The sequence below is a fragment of the Hippoglossus stenolepis genome, chromosome 15 (genome assembly GCF_022539355.2).
Source record: "Hippoglossus stenolepis isolate QCI-W04-F060 chromosome 15, HSTE1.2, whole genome shotgun sequence".
Taxonomy (NCBI): Eukaryota; Metazoa; Chordata; class Actinopteri; order Pleuronectiformes; family Pleuronectidae; genus Hippoglossus; species Hippoglossus stenolepis.
Genome location: NC_061497.1, coordinates 5,052,568 through 5,077,702, shown reverse-complemented (window position 1 = coordinate 5,077,702; position 25,135 = coordinate 5,052,568). Strand labels below are relative to the sequence as shown.

General features: G+C 43.4%; 1 protein-coding gene across 2 annotated transcripts in view; it reads left to right on the top strand.

Moving 5' to 3' along the window:
• The window catches only part of med13a (mediator complex subunit 13a), a 79,114-nt gene extending 54,952 nt beyond the window's left edge, over positions 1–24,162 (top strand). For both annotated transcript variants that reach the window (XM_035179271.2, XM_035179273.2), the window contains 21 exons: positions 1,289–1,505; positions 4,904–4,934; positions 5,271–5,392; positions 5,789–5,879; positions 7,247–7,452; positions 8,590–8,765; positions 11,116–12,038; positions 12,316–12,483; positions 13,001–13,224; positions 13,763–13,952; positions 14,271–14,697; positions 15,141–15,372; positions 16,577–16,768; positions 17,556–17,779; positions 18,940–19,082; positions 19,202–19,360; positions 20,754–20,942; positions 21,489–21,631; positions 21,727–21,891; positions 22,507–22,607; positions 23,024–24,162. In XM_035179271.2, coding sequence (XP_035035162.1) covers positions 1,289–1,505; positions 4,904–4,934; positions 5,271–5,392; positions 5,789–5,879; positions 7,247–7,452; positions 8,590–8,765; positions 11,116–12,038; positions 12,316–12,483; positions 13,001–13,224; positions 13,763–13,952; positions 14,271–14,697; positions 15,141–15,372; positions 16,577–16,768; positions 17,556–17,779; positions 18,940–19,082; positions 19,202–19,360; positions 20,754–20,942; positions 21,489–21,631; positions 21,727–21,891; positions 22,507–22,607; positions 23,024–23,156 — 4,456 coding nt within the window. In that variant the 3' untranslated portion in view covers positions 23,157–24,162. The remainder of the gene's footprint in view (positions 1–1,288; positions 1,506–4,903; positions 4,935–5,270; positions 5,393–5,788; positions 5,880–7,246; positions 7,453–8,589; positions 8,766–11,115; positions 12,039–12,315; positions 12,484–13,000; positions 13,225–13,762; positions 13,953–14,270; positions 14,698–15,140; positions 15,373–16,576; positions 16,769–17,555; positions 17,780–18,939; positions 19,083–19,201; positions 19,361–20,753; positions 20,943–21,488; positions 21,632–21,726; positions 21,892–22,506; positions 22,608–23,023) is intronic.
• Positions 24,163–25,135: the final 973 nt, after the last annotated feature.

The window sequence follows — 25,135 nt, the reverse complement described above, 5'->3', positions numbered from 1 at the left end:
ACAGAAAGGCCCCGGGGCCCCTTTGCAGCATTTTCACTAGTCCAGAAAAATTGTTTAGAAAGAGTAATGACTCAAAACCCACCGTGATGCTCTTCCTCATTCTATCCTTCTCTCTCTGAGTTCCCCCACCTCATTCCACCCCTTTCATCCCTCAGCTGCAGAATATTCAGTATAGTGCTTAGCGCACACAGCATGTTAATCTCTTGCTATGTGCCCTTTTGACATCATATATTTCCAATGTGCAGGGCCAGCACTACTCATTTATCCCAGCACAGAAACACACACAAACATGGGAGCTAGGAGATAGGAAGAGTAATGGAAGAGTTAGATAAAGATAAACCTCTGCTATTGAGACGTGCTGTCTGCTGGCGATCAGTTTGGCAGGTACTGAAGAGAGAGCTGCACCAACACGAAGCTGGAAGCAAGGTAGCGGGTCACAGATTGACAGAATGGGGGTTGGAGCTGTCCAATGTGAAGACACAAAGGGCAACCAGCGGGCCGTAGGGTGGCCATAGTGGGAATTATCATCGAGGTTATGCAATCCCAATGGGCCAGTCACTTGTATGGATAGTTCTAGTGAGCTGTAATCCTCCTGGCCACAGCTCTTGAATGGCTGCTAATCTCTGGCCCAGGCCACTGCACACCATCACCTCACATCAGAGCCGGACAGGCATGACGAGAGGACAGAAGTACAGAGAAATGTAGGAGGCAGCGAAGGGGGGAGATAACACATAAGCTGGGTCAGTCCCTCCTCCCTCCCCGCGCAGCCAGCGGTCCTCTTCTTTTCCCTCCCTCCATGTTCTTTCACCTATGAGAAACAACAGGGGCGCAGTGGTAGCGACATAAAGAGATTTTGATGAGCCGTGTCACAGCAACAGGTGATAAATGTGTCTCTAAGAGTTTGAGCAGTCAGTGCAGCAGTCACCATGTTTCCATCAGTCTGCCAGAGACGAGATTGTCTGACAACGAACGTGATGCATCAGTTGTGTTGCACGAAAGCTGTCAGATTTGTTTGCGATCGCTGCCATTTCTGTTAGTGCAGATAACAATGCAAGCAACACTGACATGATATCAGGCAGCATCAGGTCCGAGCAGTTTAAGAAATGTTCCAGTTGCCAAAATTTAATACAGAAAATCACGTTATGTTGTTTTTCTTTTTACGTGCAACTTCTTCTTATTGCCAATTTATCAGGTTGGTAAAACGTAGCTCTTGACATTCACATTAAGAATGAGTAGGTGGTACCTAATTGTAAATCTTTCTGATCTTTCTGCATTGCTCTCTTCCCAGGATCATGTCCACATCCAATTGGCCACTGAAGGTGTCGGAGGAGCGCGTTCAGATGTATCGAGCCAGGAGAAACCAGTACTTATCTGCTGCCATAACTGACGGAGATCACGAGCCGGAGGTTGACCCCTATGCCTTCGAGGAAGGTGACGTCAAGTTCACATTCTCCAACAAGAAAGATAAGGCAGGCGGCGAGCGGGAGCCAGGCAAGAAACATAAGGTAAGACGAGCCAAGTGGAGGAGTGAGGAATGTTTTCACTTGTCCAGGACCCCCTGACGTTTAGCTCTGTTGCCCGGGACAAGTGTATCAGATACACACAACAGAAAATGTAATGCCATAGTACAGACATTATATTTTGTCCTCTCTGCATTATTAAGTAATGGTATGGAACACAGATGAATAGAAAACACTTCAGGGCGTCAGATTAACTTCACCACTGGTAGCACTGGTGCTATCAACTTTCTCAGTTGGGCACATAAGCACATGATTTGGTCACACCCTTCTCTGTTCAGTGATTACTCTCATCTAACCACTGAAGGTGAGGAGGGGGTCAGTGTTTCAGGTCATGCATCGGTCACTGGAGGGTTTGTGTTTCGTTTTGACCTGGTAACAAGTTTAGAGTAGCCTGCAAATGGTCCGGCCACATTGTCTACAATGCTCACCTAGTATAGAATTTCCCTCGTACCACAAGCATGGTACTGCGTCAGCTATTGTAGCTCAAATCAGTTCTCTTTCTTCTTCACTGGCTCAGTTGGTTTCCCCCCTGCCTACACCTGCACTCTCCCTGCAGCGCGCACGCTCATCATTGGCTGTGTCTTAGTCAGAACCGCTTGGATTTGGGGCACAGAGCCAGCAGGAAGAGTGCAGGTGAAGCAGAGTGAGTCAGTAAAGAAAAATGGCTCCAACCACAAAGGCTAAAAACAGATCCAAAGAAACCAAATCATCATTATGCAGCACTGTGAAATTTGGACTCATAAAGAATATGCAAACATGTTTAGTTACCTACACTTACATCATATATACACTTCTCTGTATAAATATAATTTTACTCTTTAACAGCATCTTTTATCAACGTTCCACACCAATTCGTCACACTGCTATATATGATTTACTTGAACACTACTCTGTTCTTTTATCACACCGATACAATTAAAATTATTATGTGTGTGTGTGTGTGTGTGATCGTTTACTCTGATCTTGAAAAAAAGATCTATGTAAATTTATTTTTACAATTTACAACAGAATTCACACTTAAGACCACAAACACACTAATTAATGGGAGATTATCACAATAGTTTTAAGCTTAGATTAATCAGCAGTGCAAATCGTGTTATGTTTGGAAATGTATACAGCTCTGCTGCCACTTGTTACGCTGGTTTTGTTAAACTTCAATGTTCACTCCACCAAATGTATCATCACACATCACAAGGAAACTGTTCGGCCTGTGAAAACGGTCACTTCAGTGGCTCTGGAGGGAAGTTTTTAAAGTTAAAGAAAAAAAACAGCCCCGATGAGCTCATCATGATAATCTTAAAATGTGCTTGAGACCTGAAAATTGAAACACAGGAAGTTCCTAACAACCAATAGTGTCATTATGGGAAATGTTGGATCCAGTCATTTTGTTGCTGAACCCACACCCAGCACTAAAAGTTGGGGTGTTTTAGCCTGTGTTGGCGAAATTCAATTTTGACCATTCTTTTGTTTAAATCTGTCTCTCACAGTCCGCCAACTTTATGAAAATTAAGTACAAATGCACACTGGAGTTCACTGTGGTTAGTTAACCTGATCGAAATGCCATGCTGAACCTTTACCAGCATTGTAAAGTACTCCACACTGCTTAAAAATGAGCCACGCCCCAGTGCCTCTTCCAAGTTGGCTACTCTTAGTCTGGTTTGCTGCCACACCCCATTGCATATAACGCAAAAAAGATTGAGGGTAACCCCTTGATCCATACCTTCTTGACTAGTTACCCAGGGTGAAATCAGGACACGAGGACTGACTCTTAAGATCAGGGAACAGGCATGGTAGAAAATAGGCTATCAGCATCCACAGCAGTACTGCACTAAAAATAACAGTGTGACCGCTTTCCGCATACATCCGTGTTCACTGCCCAGAACTAAATGAGCAGGAAGCCCTGAATCCCCATTGTTAGATGAAGCCAGAGGAACACCAAGTAGTTAGCTTGTCCAATTTCCCTTAGTTGTTATGTCCTTTTCTATTCGATCTGTCCTCTCCCTCCTTCCCCTTCTCACTGTATTGCTCGGCTTCAGCAGGGTGTCGGCTCTGGATCCAGACAGGGGCCACCTGTTAACCGTGGGTTGCCCCTAGCGTGCGATGCGTTTATGTGTGTACGTGTCTTGGTCTGAATGTTTGCAGAGGGCTTCACGGAGCCTGGAGTCGAACCACAGCAACAAACCTGACTCACTGAACCATTAAGCTGAAAAACTGCACTCAAATATTTTTCCACCCTTCTGTCTGGTGAAGACCTCGATGCACGCCTCCGGTCTGTGTCGGGATGTAAGGATGAAGGCAACTCTCAGTGGAGTGGAGAGTCCCCAAAGAGCAGCCTGTGCAATGGAGCCCTACCACTGTCTGTCTGCTATAAGTGTGTGTGGGTGTGTGTGTGGGTGTGTGTGTGCGCACCATGGACATGTGGATTCCTCGCTGTGTTCGAGCGATTTTTCTCAAGAATGGTCGTCATTATTTGAGGCTGCACCACACTTACAGTTTAACCTGAGTGGTGTGAAATATTAATCAGGAACATATCTGGCAGCTTCCTTGGAGTCGAAGAAGCTCTGGCAATATGTAAAGACTCCTTACACACTTCCCCACCCAAAGCCAGGTTATTGATAAGGGGTTAAGGCGTCATTACCACCTATAGATTGTGGCCTTGGTGCGGATGTTGTGCTCTGCTCTAGATTGGTCCTTTAAGGGAGACGGATTAAATCCGGCGTTACTCAGAGAAAAGCCCTGGAGCGCAATGAAATCAATGGCCAAAACATAACATTCCTGTTCCCCAGCTACAACTGCTCAGAGCATTGTGTACACACAACTTGTCATAAGAACACACACACACACACACACACACACACACACACACACACACACACACACACACACACACACACACACACACACACACACACACACACACTCACACAGAAGGTCAGCCCATCCAGATATTGATGTCTGGGTGGGAGTGTAGAGGCCATTCCTTGGATCATGTTTTCACAGTGATCCACACTGGAAATCTCATTTGCCACAGCAGAAGCAAACCTCTCTCATTTATAGGGCCTTCTGTCCAGTTTTATCTCCATTATACTTATATTCTTTTTTTATTCTCCTTCCAAATTGAGTCGAGCAAATTTTACTTATTTCTGACAAGATTTTCACCCACACACATTTTAACACAGGTTATCCAGCTATGGGGCTCTTATTAACAACCTGAAATGCTTCATCAACATGGGATTGTCTTTGGATAAACAGTTTACTTCTCTGGATTGAGCAATGTTTATTGAACTGGTTCATAAATCACTCTGGTTGCATTCATTCAGTCATTCAGTATGTGTGGTGTCTTCCTTCTTCTGACCTTCTCATCTTTCTTTTTTTCCCCACAGGGTGAAGATGGAGGATCAGGTCCATCAGACGGTAAGGAGTCTCTTCACTTCCTCATCGCTCTTTTATTCCTGTGTCTTCACTGCTATTACACAAACACATTCTTTTACTCCCACTCTTAGAGAATCTAGACAGTGACGTCAAAGTACTTTGTGGTCATTGAGGTCCAAAGACACTGAACATTGAAAATAACTTGTCACTTACACTATGTCTAACTACATTCCATTTAAATAAATCTTTTGTCCTAGCTTCATTGAATCCAGTAAATTGAAGTCTGTTGAAGTCCATCAGCATTAACAATCATTGCTCAAAGCAGGAATTTGAAGTCTGATTCCCATTAACTGTATATATGTATATGTGTGTGTACAGAAGCTCAGCGGGCAGCTGCTACCAACCGCATGGCTTCCACCAGCCTCATCCATGAGACAGACCTGGTGGTGTCCATCAACGACCTGGACAACCTCTTCAACTCGGATGAAGACGATCTGGCGGTGAGCAGAGACCTTGGCTCACGCAGCAGCCAGTATTTCATTAAGCTGTGTGTGTGTGTGTGTGTGTGTGTGTGTGTGTGTGTGTGTGTGTGTGTGTGTGTGTGTGTGTGTGTGTGTGTGTGTGTGTGTGTGTGTGTGTGTGTGTGTGTGTGTGTGTGTGTGTGTGTGTGTGTGTGTGTGTGTGGCATTCATGTGCCAGAGCTGTCTCTACTCTGCCCATCATTCGCTGACAACTCTCACAGCAGTTCCTCCAACATGACGTTGTATGTTATACTGACTTGCAGGCCCCCCGGGTGTTAGAAATATAACAGGAGTAAATTCAGAGCAGTGTTATTAACTGACATTTTGAGTTACCTAAATCGTCAGGTGCTATAAAACATACTTTTTTGTTCACAGCCTGGTTCTCGGCGACCGGTGAATGGAACTGATGATAAATTTGGCAACAAGGAACCAAAGTCATCCTCTTTGGACCCTGTATCCTGCATCAGTATGTATCTCTACACCCGTCTACACGCATTTCATCATCTCCTTTAATCCACTCAATAAAATGAAGGCTTTTACTACACAAGCATCACTAATGCTCACGTTTGGCTTTTCCACCTAGTGGTGAAGAATATGGCTGTAATTAACTTGACAGTGCATCAGCGCTCAGCTCAGCTTCGAGTCATTCTGTAGCTGCTGTCTTATTGTCTCCTTGTCACTCCACTGCTGGCTCTGTTCTTACACAGTGTTGCCTTAAACTTGAATTGATTTGAACACAACTAAACAGTCCTTTGGGTGTTTTTTATTGTTAGGTTTGAGCTCAGGGACACTAATGTAGAAGTAGAGACAATTTAATGACACTGTTCAGTAGATTTTGCTGTAAAGTAAATTGGTCTCATATTAACAGTTTTTCCATTAGTTTTATGAACAAATAATTCCCAGACTCTGCTCTTTTACCATGAGCTGTTTCCTTGAAATATTACTAAAAGTGAGAGACTACATATTCCCTCCATTTTCTCAGTGAATATTTGCATTGAGGCTTTTCATTCTGGTGTTGATTTATCTTATGTCAATGGTTCACAAACTGAAGTGTATCCCCCCCCACTGTGGGATGAATGATGAGGATGCCCAGAGGAAAACTATGAAGTGAAGCTCAGTTGTGTTGATGAGGTTCATTCAGGGAAAGTAAACTAGAGTTTTCTGATGCTAACCAATGCTGATCTTTATTTTTCTATTTTAGTTTGTTGTTTCCCCAGTTACTCTTAACGACTAATTAAACGAATGGGTATGTTTGAGAAAGTTTCAGAAACACTGTCTTTATGTAAACAAAAGCAGTTTAAAAAGGAAAACGCTCCTGCTTTTGAATATATAGCTCAGCGGAATTCTCTAAAGTCTTAGTTAAACAGGTTGTGAACATGAAAAGGCAATTGTGACAAACCATATTATCATTTCACCAGTTGTGGGTGAGATGCCTGTTTGACTTCAAGCGTGTCTAATAAGTTTTCAGCTGTGGTGCGTGGTAGCTGCCTGTCACAGCAACTGCTTGTCATATTTGGCTGCAGAACAATGGGACATTCATCAGAAAGCATGTTGGCAGTAGTTGTCGTAATGAACTTATTTTCCTCACATGGTAGAATCATCAGGATCATGTACATAATTAAGAAATGGCTTGGGTTGCAAAGTGTCAGATTTAGGGAAATTAAAATTGTGGGAACAAAATATATTTAAATGTATCTTATTAGCATGTAAGGCAGTATAAACTGTAAACTATAGGCAACAGTGTTCAATTAGACTTTTACATTCCTTTTACCTCTACAAACATATTATAATTCTGATCCGACATATTCTAATATTGTTCCTCTCTCCGCTCAGGCGACCTGCACCAGATGTTTCCCACACCTCCCTCGCTGGAGCAGCACATTATGGGCTACTCACCCATGAACATGTGCAGCAAGGAGTACGGCAGCATGGATCCCAACCAAGGCATGACCTCATTGGATGGCACCTCATCTCTGGGAGGCCACTTTAAGATTGAGGTGGAGGAAAGCTTTTGCAGCCCTAAGCCATCTGAGATCAAGGTGGGTCTGGACTAAATCCTCCGGGTATCATAGCAGTGTCTATTACAACTGAACCAACAGGTGGAATTTATTGCCAGAACCAGCAGATGTCACAAGCCGGGCCTTTTTCAAACAGGCCACATGAGCATGAGAGTGCTACAGATCAGTAATCCAGGGTTCATTCCACATGTCAACAAGCATCTCCCCAGCTGAAGTGCCCAGAGTCCTGCACGGCGTGTAACTAAAGGGTAATCGATAAAAGAGTTGTGCAAATAATTCACAGGTACGGGAACAGATAAAAATGAACTAAATGCGAGTGAGAACTTAAGGATATCTGTTTCTCTGGCGAAATCTGAAATAAAACAAATGTGGGTTTTTAACATCTGAATCAGTTTATATGAAACCTAGTCAGCTTCAAGGATTTGTTTTATTGTGAAAGCCAAGACACCACCTATGACCAATTCCCTTCTGCTCAAATAACTGTCTCTACCGACAGCGAACTTGCTAGAACATCAAAATGGATCACATCATGACAAAAATAATCAGATGTGAAGATGTTCTCAGTGGATTTGCTGCTTGTATAAAGTGCCAAAAAGTATTAACTTTTGATAGCCACTGGCTAGACACATTGTTGGAAAAAAAGGGTCTGAGGAAAAACATTGACAGCTGCAGGAGCACAGCTGCTATGACAATTGACAAAAACTTCTCTAAGAACACAACTCCACCAAAACAGGAGGAAAAGGAGGCTGTAACCCATTTGATGTGAGTGACTTTGTATGAAGCATGTGTTTTTTACTCACAGGTGATGGGTTGGGCCGCGGGTCATATGTTAACGGGTCCAGATCTGAAGCTGAGTTAATTACAGGTAACGGGTCAGGTCTAATATGGAGCTTTGTCGGTGCAAGCAGGTCTCTACAAGTGCCCATGAGCAACACACTAAATCTTTATCAGTTTTAGTCCTGCAACAATAGACCTGAAGATAATGTGAGGTCACGGAAATGTTCAACTCTGCCTTGCATTATTTACTTCAGGGAAGAGGTTATTAACTGTGGTACGCATATTTTTAGATCCAGTGTAATGTTCAAGGATATCGGTTTATTCTCATTACTTTAGACATTTTTCTAACTTACTATGCCTTATTTTCTGTCCACCGTTTAGGACTATTCATTCGTGTTCAAGCCAGAGCTGTGTCAGGCGTTTGTTGGCTGCTCCATGTTTGCTCCTCTGAAGACATTGCCGAGCCAGTGTCTTCCACCTGTCAAAATACCAGAGGACTGCATCTACCGACCAAGCTGGACCATGGGCAGGGAGATGACCTTCCTCAACAAGGACAGGTACGGCTGATTATTATCTTTCTGAACTCTTTTTTTCAGCCTCTGAAATTCAAAAATGCCTTATTTATCCCGATGATGTAGGCAGAAGGTTACTGAGGTATTGAAATTTACATTTGCAGAAGACATGCCAAGGCTGTGCTGGGCTGGTTTGCGTTTTTGTGTGCACAGAAGCATGTACTCATACTCTGCTCTCTTTCTGTCCACACTCCCACCCTCTGGTCTCTCCACGGACACCCCCTTGGCATGCAGCTCAACTCCACCCATGCATGGCTGCCGCAGGCGGTGCAGGGAAATTAGTGTAAAAGGCATTCTTGGATGAGGATTATCACTGGAGTGGTGAGATGAGCCCCCACAGCGGCTCCATGCCACCTCGCTGCTCATAGCAGCTTGGAGTCTCTAGAAATACCTGTCACTGATTTCTTAACCACACGCATGGGAATTTCAGTTTATAAGCAAAATAGAAATACCTGGCTTTGCTCTATTGATTTTGTGGTTTTCTATCAGGGCAGTAGACCCTTATAACATTTGTATGGACTTAATATTTATCATACCCATGTGTTACGTTATATGTTTTGTTGACGCAGGAACATAAAATCTGGCAGGCGCACTAGACTTAAGGCGTTCACTGATCGGTTTATGCAATTCCGAGCAGAAACTTTCACTGTAAATCATTTCTTATTCAGGGTTGTAACAATGTCAACAACCTCACTTTGGGTCTTAAGCTGAATTTTGTTGCATGAAAACTGCAAACTGTTTAGTTTTAAACAGACGCCACCAAGCCTGTAAACTAACAAACTGGCATGGAGCAGATGCCAAAGAATGTCCTTTCCATTGATCTTATATTAGAAGTGCTTCATTAAAATGACTATGTAGAGCAGAACAACAGTTACAAATGTAATAACTTGTGATAATCATAGGGCTCATTATTTCTTTTTTTAAGTGCAAACTCAGGTGAAGGTAGACTGCAGGGAAAGAGAGGTGTCTGGCCATTTTCCAAAGAGTCACTGGTAAAGATCTTATAATGTGCTTGCGAACACATCCCATCTCAAACGTGCCCTGGCTGCAGGAGAGCGAATTGCGCCGGGACTTCCTCCTAATGGGTCTGTGCCAGGAGTTGTTCCCCACATACAGCTAGGGACATCGTGTGCTCACCCTCCCTCCCTCTCTCCTGCTCTCTCAAACACACTCTCCCTGCTTCCTCACAGTTGCTTGCCAGCCCCAAAAATAAACCATACCTCAGAGGGACGCTTGCTGAAATGTTTATTGAATGTCTTTCTATCTCTCTCGCTCTGCTTCTTTACACTTTTCCATTCTCTCTCTCTCTCTCTCTCTCTCTCTCTCTCTCTCTCTCTCTCTCTCTATCTTCTTGTGTGCAGCCCACTCTAAATTCTTTTTGTAGTTGATTGTCGTTGTAGCCTTCTGCCTTAAACTATGTTGCATATGCAGAAAGACAGTTGGATAACGATATATTGTTACTTCAAGCAATGTGTAGACAATTGTTGTTTTCTTTCAAAGGAAAAAAATAACAATTATGCTCTAGTACAGGATGACTACCTTATTTTCATGCCACAATTAGACATAATTGTTTGTCCAATTCTTGTTTTTATTCCGTGCTGAACATGGGAAGTTACTGTTGTTGACATTGGAACCTGTGATTTTGATATTTTCAAATTATGGCTTTCATAAGATTTAGCACCGGCCCCATTCCAAACCGCTAAAAATGTCCATATATACGTTGTGTTAACAATCACTCCCTAATTACTTTGAAGTCCACTTTATAGGGAATTCAACATTTGTTTGTATTGTCCGAAAGTTAATTGAAGTTTTTTATACCCTATATCGTATTGTGAAAGGTAGTGTACAACCGAGTAATATCTACCATCATGCATTGTGCTCGGAGTGTTGACTGGAAGAAAAATAGCAGAGAGCTGAGAGGGCAGCATGTCTCAGCCTTCCCTCTCTTCGATTGTACTCATCCTCATTCTTATCAAAAATGTCAGAAAAAAAGATAGATAATTTATATTTGCAGGCATATTCAAAGACTAAATTTAAAGTGCGCTCCTAATATTTCCGATTTGCGTATTTTGTTTTGTTTTTGTAACAGGCATGAGACAAATGTGTAAGTTGTGGCGGTAAATACGTAATAAGAGCAGAGCATCACAGCACGAACTGCAGCTAACAAGTATATGTCTTCATTTTAATCAGGGTCATTCAACACGCTTTTTACCTAAAAGTATTAATACTAATTTTAAAATAAACATTTAAGATTTCTCATGGGATTTTCCAGCGGCCAATGTTGTTTTCTGTCAAAATCAAAAAAATTAATGTCCTTAAATCTTTGTGCCCTCAGTAACATCCCCAGTGTGGGCAGCACCATGGACCAGGACTACACCCAGACGTACACTCCTCAGACCCACACGCCCTTCATGTCCAACAGCGCTCCACCAAGTAACAGTGGTGCTGGCATCCTGCCTTCACCGGCCACGCCGCGTTTCTCTGCCCCCACCCCACGTACGCCACGCACTCCACGCACACCTCGGGGTCCCTCCAGTGTCCAGGGCTCGCTCAAGTACGAGAACTCGGACCTTTACTCACCAGCGTCCACCCCCTCCACCTGCCGACCGCTGAATTCAGTGGAGCCGGCCACAGTACCTTCCATCCCCGAGGCCCACAGCCTCTACGTCACCCTCATCCTCTCTGAGTCAGTCATGAACCTCTTCAAGGACTGCAACTTTGACAGCTGCTGCATCTGTGTGTGCAACATGAACATAAAAGGAGCCGATGTGGGCGTTTATCTGAGCGACCCCATCGGCGAGGCCCAGGAACCCTGCAGCTGCGGCTTCAGCGCTGTGGTTAACCGACGCTACGGCAACGGCTCAGGTCTCTTTCTCGAGGATGAGCTGGATATCATCGGCCGCGGTTCAGATGTCAGCAGAGAGGCAGAGAAGCGCTTTGAGGAGCTGCGGCTTTCCTCGCTGGAGAGAACTGGATTTGGGAGGGGCGACCGTGTCCCCGACGATCTGATTCTCCTCCTGCAGGACCAGTGCACCAACCCCTTTTCACCCATTTCAATTCTGGAGCATGAAATCACGACACAAGGGCCAAGCGGGGCCCCTGTACCGCCCTGTGTGAGGGTGGAGGAGCGTGACTACCATAGCGACTGCTACATGGCCCTGGAGCATGGAAGGCAGTTCATGGACAACATGTCAGGTGGAAAAGTGGATGAGGCGCTGGTCAAGAGCACCTGCCTGCACCACTGGGGCAAAGAAAATGGTAAGATAATTTTGAGTTAACTAAGTTTCCTTCATCTGAAAAATGGAAACAAAAGCCTATTAAAAGTATTAAAAGTGGTGCTAATAGTCTGCCATAGATTTGCTTAAAGGTGACCTGTGTTTTTAGCTATGTTCAGTCATATTGTTCAAACTCAAACACCACTTATATTGTCAAAAGGACAGTTGAGGACATTTCTGCCTTTTTTTGTTGCAGCCAGCGTGTTTGTTCTCATGTTGTGATTAATCCTTAGTTTCCCCTTTTCTTGTCCGTTCTCCAGCAGTGGACGTGAGTACTCTATGCTCTCAGGACGTGTTGCGGGCGCTGATGTCCCTCCAGCCTGTACTACAGGACGCAATCCAGAAGAAGAGGACGGTGCGGTCGTGGGGGGTTCAGGGTCCTCTTACCTGGCAGCAGTTCCACAAGATGGCTGGACGTGGATCTTATGGTAAAACTGAGAACAAGCTGGGAAAGATTATCTGTTCAATACACAGCTCTTACTGATGCCCTGTGACAGTCCAGTGTAGCTATTTAAATCAGTTATCAGTGAGTCTAACAAAAGCACATGTTGTCATCTTGAGCACAGAAATCAGTTTTCTAAGAAGATTACCAGATAAATCCATGATATCAGCAGTGGTGGTTGGTGTTGGTGTGTGTGACATTTTCAGATGTGTGTGTCTTGAGGAAGAAAAAGCTGGATGTTGTCAGATCAATAGGAAGCGTGGTCCCTCTGCTGTGGTCCAGATGTCAGTGCTGTTGGGAGGAGCTGTCAGATTGTTTGGTGACCTCGCATTCTGACGCACAGTGAAGGGCTGAGGGTGAAAGGGAGGGGGTCTGACACCTTACCTGTTAACACCACTAACTTCCCTGTTCTTTCCGTCTTTGTGTTTCTGTCTACCTCCTTCCTCACTTTGTTTCCCCTTCCTCCTCCTCCTCCTTCTTCTTCTTCCAACTTTCTCCCACAGGCACAGACGAGTCCCCAGAGCCCCTGCCCATCCCCACCTTCCTGGTGGGTTATGAGTATGACTTTGTGGTACTGTCTCCGTTTGGTCTGCCCTACTGGGAGAAGCTGTTGTTGGATCCCTTCGGCTCCCATCGGGATGTCGGGTACCTGGTGGTTTGTCCTGACAACGAGGCCCTGCTGAGCGGCGCAAAGAGCTTCTTCCGAGACCTCACAGCTGTCTATGAGGTAGAGACTTTGAAGCCGAGAGCAAACCTGTCACTGATTTTGCTCTACAAATGTAACAGTGCTTTATTTGTCCCCGCTTTATTTGTCCCCATCTCTGGGTTGGCAAATGTTTATTACAATATTGAATAGTTAGGAATGATTTTTAATGTATATCACTCAAGATTTGTACATGTGTTGCTTCCTTGCAGCTCTGTAAATGATAAGTCAGACTTAAAGTACAGTTTCTGCTGAAGAAAATATACAATGCATGGGGGGTAAGGACATTTAAAAGGCAGGAATTAATGCACTGAAAGTCCAGATTGGAAGTGGATATCAGAGGGTTAATTACACAACTAAATTATTTAGTGTCTCCGGATGGAAAAACATTTTTACTGGAAAACTATCTCAACATTTTGTTGTGTAAAAGAGGAAAACAGGAAAATGCAGCTGCACTCCAGCCTTCATTCTTTTGCTAATTTTCATACTAAATAAAATGTATCCACCATTTCTTAAGAATGATTGTCTTCACCGTTCAGCCTCTATCTCTGTTTGTCTACAGTCGTGTCGACTCGGCCAGCACCGGCCCATTTCCAAAGGCTACCCTGATGGCATTGTCCTCGTCGGGGGCAGTGGAGCAAAGAGCCTCGTGGATCAGCCAGTGAGCGACTGGTTCCTCAAGGCTGCCAGCGGCAACAGCGACGCCTTCACAAAGCTCAAACTCTATGCACAAGTGTGCCGCCACAACCTCGGTACGTATCATTTCCAGCCTGCAAGGTAACTGCAGCAGTCTTGATCCCAGTCCATGTCTCAGGTTCTTCTCTTGCTCAGTGCTTGGTTCAGTCAGCTCTTTGTTGCTGAATTTCCACCTCTAACACCACTTGGTCTTGTTATTATGAAAAGGCAAGCCAGAGAGACTTGACTGCTTGAAAGAGAGCAGATCTTTGAAATGCAAAAGGAGTGTAGGAGGAGGTCGAGTTGAAGTGGAATAAGCTGAGTATCTTTATCTTCTCCTGGAGTGTTTCATGTTAATAATAAAGATCCAATGTTGGGTGTGTTTCTCCCTTTAGCTCCATACCTCGCATCACAGCCATTGGACAGTTCCCTCCTCACACAGCCCAGTCCCCCACCCTCATCCAGCCAGTCATCTTCCGCACAATTGTCCAGCTCCGCCTCCAGCTCAGTGGGCCAGCAGGGCTCTGTGAACGCTGTGGGCTCCTCGGTTCCCAACAACAACGGCAGTAGCAACAACAACACTGGGTCCGGAAATGGCTCTGCATCGTCCAACAGCCTGGTGACATCCACAGGCCAGTCTGGCAGCGCAATACCGTCTGCCAAACCCAACTCATTTCCCCCTTTTGGGACCGTGGGCAGTCAGGGCCAGGGAGGTGGCCCCCAGAGTGGACAGCTGGGACAGCAGGCTGGTACCCAGAATACTGGCACCTCAGGGGACAACTCCAGCAGCCAGGCCCAGGGACCCGCAGAGCCTCTTGAAAGGTACTGCACGAACCATAAGCCTGCACAGCATCAAGTCAAAATCGGAAGAATGGTTTTAACAGTTTAGTCGTAAGTGGCATAAATCACATAAAGCTTTAAGCTGTTATATTTGAACATTTTCAAATGCTTTGAAATCCCTGTTAAGCATTTTATTAAATAATTTATTCCTTTTACGAAGGGTTGGTAAACATAATAACACTAATAATAATTACACAATAAAGTAAATGTTTATTTTCTCCAATGTAGAATACAGTGTTTGCTATAGTATTTAGATACAACTGTAGCAAACAGGTAACCAGGGGAGAGCTTATTTGTGATCTTTGTTACGTGAATAAATGAAGCTTGAAGTCTTGGATGTGTCCCAAATTATCATAAACTAAGAATTATGCAGAGCACAAGATCAGTTCTATAACATCAGCTATGTGATCTTGTGCTTTCCCCAGCACTTTGGAACGAGAGAAGATCGGCGTGCCCACGGACGGGGAGTCCCACGCCATCACGTATCCACCTGCCATCGTTGTTTACATCGTGGACCCCTTTAGCTACGAGGAGGCCGACGGTGGCCCGGGCCCGGTGCCCGTCCACTCCAGTGTGTGGACGCTGGGTTTGCTACGCTGCTACCTTGAGATGCTTCAGTTCCTGCCCTCACACGTCCGCAATTCTATCTCTGTACAGGCAAGTAAAGTTCCAGTGCCACATGTTTTATTGCCGATCATATTGTTTTTCATTATCACAACATTAACTCCATGAGTGAAGAATGCATTCGTTGTGTATCCAGTTTCAGTGAGTCGGTTACTCTTCATGACACAAGGATTAAATATTGAATAGCATCATTACAGACACATCTATCATGATTAGTCACTCACAGTATAATGTGAGGGACCAAAAAATAGAAACAGCTTAATGTGCAGTACAATATCAACTAGAATGGCACTCAGTAGAGCGCATAACTCTGCCAAGACCCAACAGGCAACTTGTATTCATAAAGCTGTCCAAAATTCCACAAACTCAAACACATCAGTTCCCTAAATTTGTCAGATTTTTCATCAAGATTCATGAATTATTCTTGTGAGGGAAATTGGTGAAAATGCCACACTAATGCCTCTATCTCATAATGCTAAAAAACCCTGGTTTCCCCCCCTCTGTCTGGATCCATGCCAAACTTTAATGGGTTCTTTCTTGGCCCATGTCCCATCCTTCCAAGTTGTGTAGAAATCCGACCAGTACTTTTTGAATAATCCTGCAGACAAACGAGCAAGTCAACAAACAAGGGGGCAAAAACATTAACCTCCCTGGTGATGGTAATAAATACCACCACACCAGCCTTGAAAATGACCACAAAGACAATCATCACCTGTCTCACCCTGTGTCTACAAGAATCTGAATTTTCACTTCAGATCAGAAGTGTCCATGTGTCTGAGTCATCAGGTTTGACAGACAGACAATGCAGCGTATAGAGCTTTTATAAATTGTTCGCCTAGTGTTAATATGAATTATTACCACAAACAGTATATTTTTTTCAGATGGCTTATGCTTACTCAACACTTTTCTCTAATAACTCGTTTACACCAAAAATGGCGAGTGTGCAGGTTTTTTAAACAAAGGTAAATGCGCTAAAAGGGCGATTGACTCCTTTCCCATTGCCAGTCGATGCATCACGTTCACGTCACAAATGCACTGAAAAACTGCCATTTGACCTGGGAGTGAATGCAGATTGTATCATTTCCATTGCCGACAAAGGCCAAATGTTAGCAGGTGTTAGTGGGTTTTAAACCCTTGATGGAAAAGCGTTTAATTAGTAGATATTGCAGTTGTAGAGTTGTTGTAACCCCAGGTTGCCCACATCTAACAGCACATGTTTTTCTTTTTCTTACCCCAGATTGTCCCCTGCCAGTACCTGCTTCAGCCAGTACGAGGCGAAGACCGTCATATCTACGCCCAGCACCTCAAGTCTCTATCCTTCTCCGTGTTCGCTCAGTGCAGACGGCCGCTGCCCATCTCAACCAACGTCAAGTCTTTAACAGGCTTCGGCCCCGGCTTGGCCATTGACACAGCACTGAAGAGCCCAGAGGTAAATGCATACATAGACAGAATCTATATGTAAAAGCAGAAACAGTTGTTAATCTAGCATGCTTTTGCAGTTCAGCTCTGTAGCCGCACCCTGTTGGCATTGGGTGTCAGCATCAGCATGCCTGTGTTGTCCTCTGATCGATAGGCAAGCAAACGGAGGCTGACACCTCGGACCGGGCAGCAGCATTTTAGTAGCGTTCTGCTCTTCAGCCAGACAGGAAACTGACCTGGAGCGACACAGCCTTTTGCCCTGGCTGTGTTCAGTCTGCCAGTGAGAAGAAAGAAGCCAATGAGATATAGAGGTTTTAGGACTAAACATCCACATATTTTTTCTTCTGGAACAGAACCAAGGGAACTTGTAACCCTGTACTACTGGAGAGTTTTCTTTCCATTATCTGCTTGGCTGGCTCCCTGAGACCTCCATAATGGGATCTCGACTCCAGGTTTAGACAAAGGGGCGCTTTAGATCAGGACCTAATTCAGTTGACTTCCTTCCTTTCAGCCAGCGCTACCTCTAACACGCCAGCAAACCCAGCCCTGCTGGAGGAACTGGGACATGAATGGGACAATGGGTGCGACACCAGGGACACGCAGGTTTTGTTCAGATACTTAGAATGTGAAATCAGCAGGAATTAGGATCGAAAGACATCATTTCCTGTGGCTGTGAAAGTCCAGTAGCCAATCACGTGTGCTCAAAATAACCAAATCTGCAGCCTGTATAGTTTTTGATCCATTTGTCTTTTAAGGGCTGAACATTAATCATTACATCTTCACCTCCCAAATTGCAGAGGCCGGAGTGTCTGCGTCTGTATACACCTCCATTCATCTTGGCCCCGGTGAAGGACAAGCAGACGGAGCTCGGGGAGACATTCGGGGAGGCATCGCAAAAATACAACGTGCTGTTTGTAGGATACTGTCTTTCCCACGACCAACGCTGGCTCCTGGCCACATGCACTGACCTGTATGGGGAACTGCTGGAGACCTGCATCATCAACATTGATTTACCAAACAGGTAGGACTATACAATATTAAAACCTACTGTCTTCTTTTGCTGTTTACATCCAAAGGAAACACTTAAAGCCTCTGGGCCTCCGAACTGTTGTTTTGAGTTTTGGCTTTTTCTTAGGTTGAGGTATATCGGGAATTTACTCTGGTCATTAAACTCCATGTATTAATAAAAAAAAATTTGAAAACAGATTTAAAACAAAGTAATGTAAGCTGCTTTCAGACATGCACTGAACTCTGGATAATCGTCTGACATTCTTTGGTTGGCCTGAATTTGAGCACACAAATGCCAGAGTGAGAGGCACCGGACTTTCTCCAGAGTTTCTCCGGACAGCCTTCTAGAAAAAACTGTGAAGAATGTCCGAAGGATCCCAATGTGAGAAAAAAGCAGGAGATTATACAAAGGATTCACAGTGAGCAAGTGTGTGGGTTGATGATGTTTTCTAACAGGCAACTGATGCAAAACTAAAAGAAAAAAAGCGACTACAAATGTATCGGGATGAAAAAGCGGTGTCATACACATAGGAGACATCATCGAAGATCTTCAGAGCCTTTAGTGATAAGTGCCAAAGCTATTATCAATGTACTGTAAACAGTGATTTCCTCAGCTGAATTAATACATTACATCTTGCCTCTGCCTGTGGCACCACCACTCACCTAAACACTTGTTATGTTAGCTGTGCATTAAGGTGTTTTAGGGCAACCTGGCATCATTCTCTACACTCTTGACTGGTTCATATTTCTCTGTGAACATCACACATTCAGTCACAGCTGGGCAACACGTGTATATGACCTCACAAAAGGTGCACAGGAGCTTTTGCTACTATTCAAAATGTGTCTGCTTGATGTTAAAACTGTGTCATACTAGCTGTCAAATGAGGCTCACTAAAATATAAATTTGACCCGAGAGGAAAGGCACATTACTGTCAGTCAAGCATTGTCTGCATGGGCCCACACATTCCTGAGAGGAGGTTCACCTTCACCAATCTGAATAGCTTGGACTCATAATATATTCATAATGATATGCTGTATAATATATCATACATTAATAATATATAATATAATATACTAAATTTTAACCCACCTCTGATTAGTAGCTAGGCACTCTGTATTTACACTAGACAATGAAAGGAGGTTTTGACATTTGCGTCCGTGCATGTTCCACAGGGCGCGGAGGAAAAAGGGCTCAGTGCGGCGGCTCGGCCTACAGAAGCTGTGGGACTGGTGCTTAGGATTGGTGCAGATGACATCTGTCCCCTGGAGGGTGGTGATTGGCCGACTAGGCAGGATAGGGCACGGAGAATTAAAAGGTGAGGAGGACTTTCATGCTAAACAGCTTTTTCATGACTTAAAAAAAGACATTGAGTGTTTTCCACACCAGTTTATCACTTTGATTCATCCCCGTCACTCTCCCCGTCTCATGTTCCAGACTGGAGTATTCTGCTGAGCAGGAGAAACCTCCAGTCGCTAAGTCGCCGTCTGAAGGAAATGTGTCGAATGTGTGGCATCTCCGCCTCAGATACTCCCAGCATCCTCAGCGTGTGCTTGGTCGCCATGGAACCCCAGGGATCCTTTATCGTTATGCCAGGTACAGTATGTGCACACTCGTAAAATTTTAAATACACTTGTTATCTCTTTTTAATGTACACTTCTCGTGTCAGTTGCATTACCCTACCAAGTAAGGCAGCGCCGTTGCTTGTTTGTGTGTGTGTGTGTCAGTGCCATGATGGATGGCAGCAGCATATCACCACCGTGTCCCCTCCTTGTCCAGAGCAGATTGATGGCAGGGAAGATCATGTACCTTTCGCTCATAAAGCACTATCTCTCAGATTCCCATTGATCTCAATGCAGTGTGATGGAGAGCTTGATCAATGGGTTTATTTTGGGAAACGAGTGGGGGGATTGTCAGTGCATCATAGCAGGATTGTGTTGAGCGATGCTTGGCCGAGGACCTCTCTTTCGTCAAAAGCTCTTCAAGCTGAAGAGATTAGAAAGGCTGTGTTAGCCACAGATGTACAAACATGTCTAACTATGTCTGAGGGCTTTAACTCAGAGATATGTTGCATCGCCGCTTATATGGTATAAATGTAGTTTCCGGAGTGAGTTTTAAAACTTATCAATATCCTAAAACAACAAAATCATTTAACTGATTTTAGCATTTATACTATAGGGAAAGGTTGCCGTGTTGATCACAGTTGTGACAGTGTGAAGCTGAAGGTGCAGGATTTGCTGGAAAATAGGTTGCAGTTATTTTTGTTTGGCATGTGTCTCTGATCATAATAAACAGAGATGTAGGTGAACAAGTAGTAAGGAATTAGTGATGCAATAATGCTGTTAGTTTTTATATTGGGGATAAGTAACATTTTTTGATAAATATGGAGTTGGTAAACGATATGAAAACAATTTCTCTGTGACCTATATTTAATGAGTTATGACTCAGGTCCCCCCCCAAAAAAGTTCAAACTGGGTTAGTCCTTGTGCTTTTCCTTGTCACTGAGTAATTTCTCCTTCTTCACAAAATGAATGTTCATTCTTCATTTTCTACTTCCTCATTTTTCTTTTCAATAACTCACTGCATGTTAACAATCATGTATAAAATTCATTAAAAAACGCAATAATTAAGATCAGTGTGTTTTTTTTAAATATAAATAAATATAAGATGCATTAGAATGTATAAGAGACACAAACCTTTATGGCCAAGTGTTTTCTCCTGGCTACCTTTCCCCATCATATCCTTGCAGAAAGCCCTGTTGATGTACGGTTTCTGATGAATCCTGTTTCAGTGGTGCTTTCATTCTGTTAGTCAGAGTTTAGGTGATGTTTTCTTGCTCAAACACAATTTTCTCAGTCAGACACGAGTTAAAGGATTTTTCCCACAGAAGATAAAATGATTGTGACAAGGATCCCTGTCTCGGTTCATTCTCCTCAGCCGCAGTGTTTATTGACCCGGCGCTCTCTCCTTCCTTTGTGCGTCCCATCAGACTCTGTGTCGACCGGCTCAGTGTTTGGCCGCAGCACCACCCTGAACATGCAGACGTCGCAGCTGAGCACCCCACAAGACACCTCCTGCACCCACATCCTGGTCTTCCCCACCTCTGCCTTCGTCCAAGTGGCCAGCTCCAATTACACCAACATCGACACCAACATCGACATTCTCAACGCCACCACCGGTCAGCAGCTCTCCTTCATCAATCTCGTAGTCCTCTTCAGTTACTAATCCAGTCTGACTCAGGCTGTTTGCTGGAGCTTAAACAAACTCACGGATGTTTAAGCAAAATGCAGCAATTACTGAGGTTTCCCCTCTGAACTGAACTGTTTGTTTCCAAACACTTCCTGTTAACTTTTCCAGTCTATAAAGAGTCTGGTTTAACAGTGTATGCTTACATACTTCTACAGCTCCCTCAAGTGTCTTCCCTTGTTTTCCCTGTGCAAATGTATGTGTTGCCAGAAGTATGAATCATGGTCCCTCACATTCCATACTCACTAAATAAATTATCCACATACTGCAATTGAAAGTTTAAACCAGTGCCCACATTATATTTTCTGTACAATATGTACAATATGCAAGTTATTGCCACAAAGAAATTGTCTAATAACATACAGATAAGAAAAAAGGGCCATTTTTCCTTCAGAGGATTTTTCAGTGACTCATTGATAAAACATGTTACCACTTCATCACTTCTAGAACAATTGAATTATTCTCCTGTTATCCACAGATGGGTCTGATGCTATGGGGATCATTGACCTGCTGGACCAGGAGAACGAGCTGGTGGACCCAGACATCATCAACATCTCGCCCAACACCTCGCCAGTACACTCCCCTGGCTCTCATTACCACCACGGAGGTGACGGCATTAAGGTGAGACACGTGCACGCACACAGAGAAAGACCTTTAAGTGCCATGTGTTAAATAACGGACAGTGAGCTAAGCTTGAGTTCCTGCCTTGTTTCCAGGGCCAGAGTACGGACCGCATGGAGTCTCATGAAGAGGTCCCCAATCTCCTGCAGCAGCCTTTGGCCCTCGGCTACTTTGTCTCCACGGCTAAAGCCGGCCCACTACCCGACTGGTTCTGGTCAGCCTGTCCCCAGGCTCAGAACCAGTGTCCACTCTTCCTCAAGGTACCAGGCTCTGGCCTCCCTCATCACTATTTGTTCGGCTATTATAGAGTTGTATCTTTACACGAGCAGGGTGAAATTGTTTTTTTTCATTTGTGGTTTTTGTGGTGAAAGAGCAAGACAAGCTAGTGAAACAATTAGATGCTGGGTGAGGACACATTAGGGATAAAAAGAGATACAAATGAAATGAACTTTAACAAGGCAACTACAGTAAACAAATTAGTCTTGGGATACTCTCCTTTTATTACTTTTCCATTAAAATGCAGTTTAGACGTAAACCGTGTGCTAGTCCCTAATGGAAGATGGAAGAATTTTTAGACATCATCATTAATCAACTGCATATCTGTTCTGTAGCATTTTTGTTGCTTATGTGACCCTCCATCAGCAAGTGGTCTTGTGTTAATTGAACCCTTGGGTGTAATTAAATGGCACATACAAGAAAATGGCTTCACTAGCTTTGATTTGCAGCCATATCCCTACCTTCAGGATTTAGCTACAGACTCTGCGCTGCTGTCACTCTGCTTCTAATAGAGCAGTGATTATTTAGATGAGATGTAATAAAAGGTTAATAACTTCATTATGACACTGAACCCTCTCCTTGTGCCCCCCCTCCCCCAGGCCTCTTTGCACCTCCACGTGTCTTCAGTGCAATCAGATGAACTGCTGCACAGCAAACACTCCCACCCCCTCGACTCCAATCAGACCTCAGATGTTCTCAGGTAAACAACAGCAGAACACGCTCCACCACAGGTCAACTGCACCAAATACTACTGGCACCATGTCAACTGTGTTTCCTGGGTGATATTTGTAGTTCTTATTCACACTGATTTACTGGTTTAAGCTCAACATAAATTTGAAATGTTTTTTTTAAAGATGAAAATGGTTTCCGTACACTCAGTTTCTTATTTGTATTGGTAAACAATAATCATGTATTGGATAGTTTTCCTTTTATTTATACTTTTATTTTTATTTAAGTCAAATTCTACAGGGCAAATAACAATTTAGTCAATATTTTGTCATTCAGAAGAGTTCAAGATGATGTCTTTATGAAATACTTTCCAAAGCCAAGTGTGTCAACCTATGAACATCTCCAAATAAAAAAAATAACTGCTTCCCTCTTTATATGCCTGGACAGATATGTTCTGGAGCAGTACAACGCCCTCTCCTGGCTGACGTGTGACCCGGCCACACAGGACCGACGATCATGTCTACCCATTCACTTTGTGGTGCTCAACCAGATGTACAACTTCATCATGAACATGTTGTAACCAACCGCCTGTTACAGGAGGGATGTAGGCCAAACATTTCACAGAAGAGGAAAAGCGCCAACTTTCGTCAGAAAGTTTTGTCACGACTGAAGAAAACTGCAAGAACCAGACCCGAGTACGGAGCTGGATCCTGCACTGAGATAGGATCAGACAGCTGTTAAAAGCTGAGACGGTCCTGTCCCCCACGGCTGTCAGGACAGTCCTGTCCCTGTGATTTAAAGACATGCACATAGAGACAAGGGGAAAAAGAAGAGGGGAAACCAGAAGTTGAGTTGCAATTAATGAACGTGAGAGAATGACAGATTGGTTGTTATGGTATGTAGCATGGCAGCACAGTCACTGGCCAGTCTGTATGAAGAGACGAGTCTATCTGTAAAGTTATTGGAAGAAAAGGGACATATTTTAATCAAGGAAAAAACTCAAGAATGGATCTTTGGTTTTAAGACATGAAATTCCTTTTTATTCCTTTGGATGAAATAGTATCCAAATGAATGCCTGCATCCATTTTATTTATTGTTTTTAAATGTATAATTTGTCTTATTTCTTAACCTTTTTTATATATAAAATGGTGAAGGTTTATATCACCTTCCTGCTTTAAATCAATTGGTCTAAGATATATGTAATCGTCTTAATAAAAAAAAAACAACCAGGAAAAAACCCCCATAAAAATTCAATGAATTCCCAGTAGGTTGCTTTTAGAGTATTATTTTTTGTAATGGAGACAGAATATTTGTATGTTCACAATGTACAGAAGTTCAGAGTGGAAAATTATGTTCCATGCCTTTGAGCATGGAGGACTTACAGCAAAGCTGTAGCTACAGAGTTCTTGTACAGCAATGCACTTCACTGTGTTCAAATAAAGAGGTACATTGTTGTATATAGTATTTTATACCACACATTTAGACACAAAAACCAAACGGCAATATATATAAATAATTATATATGAATGCCATGCCAGCAGTTGGTGGTGTGGCTTCTGTTTTAGGAATAAAGTGCGTCAACTTATTTTTCTGTGCTTGTGTGTATTGCTTTGGGGGAGGGGACTGTGATGTGCAATTGGACAAGGACACCAATAGAGGAGTGGAAGAACTATTGGCATCTCTTGGAAGTAGCTGACCTCAGGTTTGATTTAGTTTTTAATTATAAATGAGCAAAAGAATGTGAGAACGGTTGTTTTAATGGCAGACATGCAGTGTCCTTTTCAGCTCATCCCTTTAGTTTACTGTACCTCTCCCTACTCTGATTGGCTGAGGCTCTTTTAGCACCACTTCTGATTTGGTTATGGAAGCATCTAGACAATCCCATTTTACGTCATTGTTAAAGGTCCAGTGTGTAAGATTTAGGTGAAAGGGATCTATTGGCAGAAATTGAATATAAAATAATCCCAGTGATGTTTTCACTGGTGTTTCATCTAAATTGTACGAATGGTTGTTTTCTTTACCCTAGAATGGGCACTTTATATTTAAATATTTTATATTTATCAGGAGTGGATCCTCTCTATGGAGGCTGCCATGTTTTTTTTACAGTAACCCAAACTGTACAAACTAAACACCTTTTGAGTTTTCTATGACAACTGATGGTTACCACAGGTTCTTTCATGTTTGGAAGGGGAGGGTGAGGTGAGGGGTGTTCACTGCAACATGCAACTTCACCACTAGATGTCACTAAAGTCTACACACTGAACCTTTAAAGTAAATGTGTGGTGTAAATTAGCTTTAACTATCCGTGGATGGGTGCCTGTTTTATATATGCAGTGTTTGTGCTCAAAGGAGGAGGATCTACTTTCTGGATTTCTCCTGTTCAGAGAGAAACTGTACTTTTGATGGAAATCCATTGGAATTGCTCTGTACCTTGCTTATTTGCCAAAATATGTTGGCCTGGAAAATTTGACCATCAAAATGTAAATGGTCTCTTTTTGAGTGTAGATAGATACATTCAATATTTAATAAAAACCCTGAAAAATATATTTTCGGTCCGGT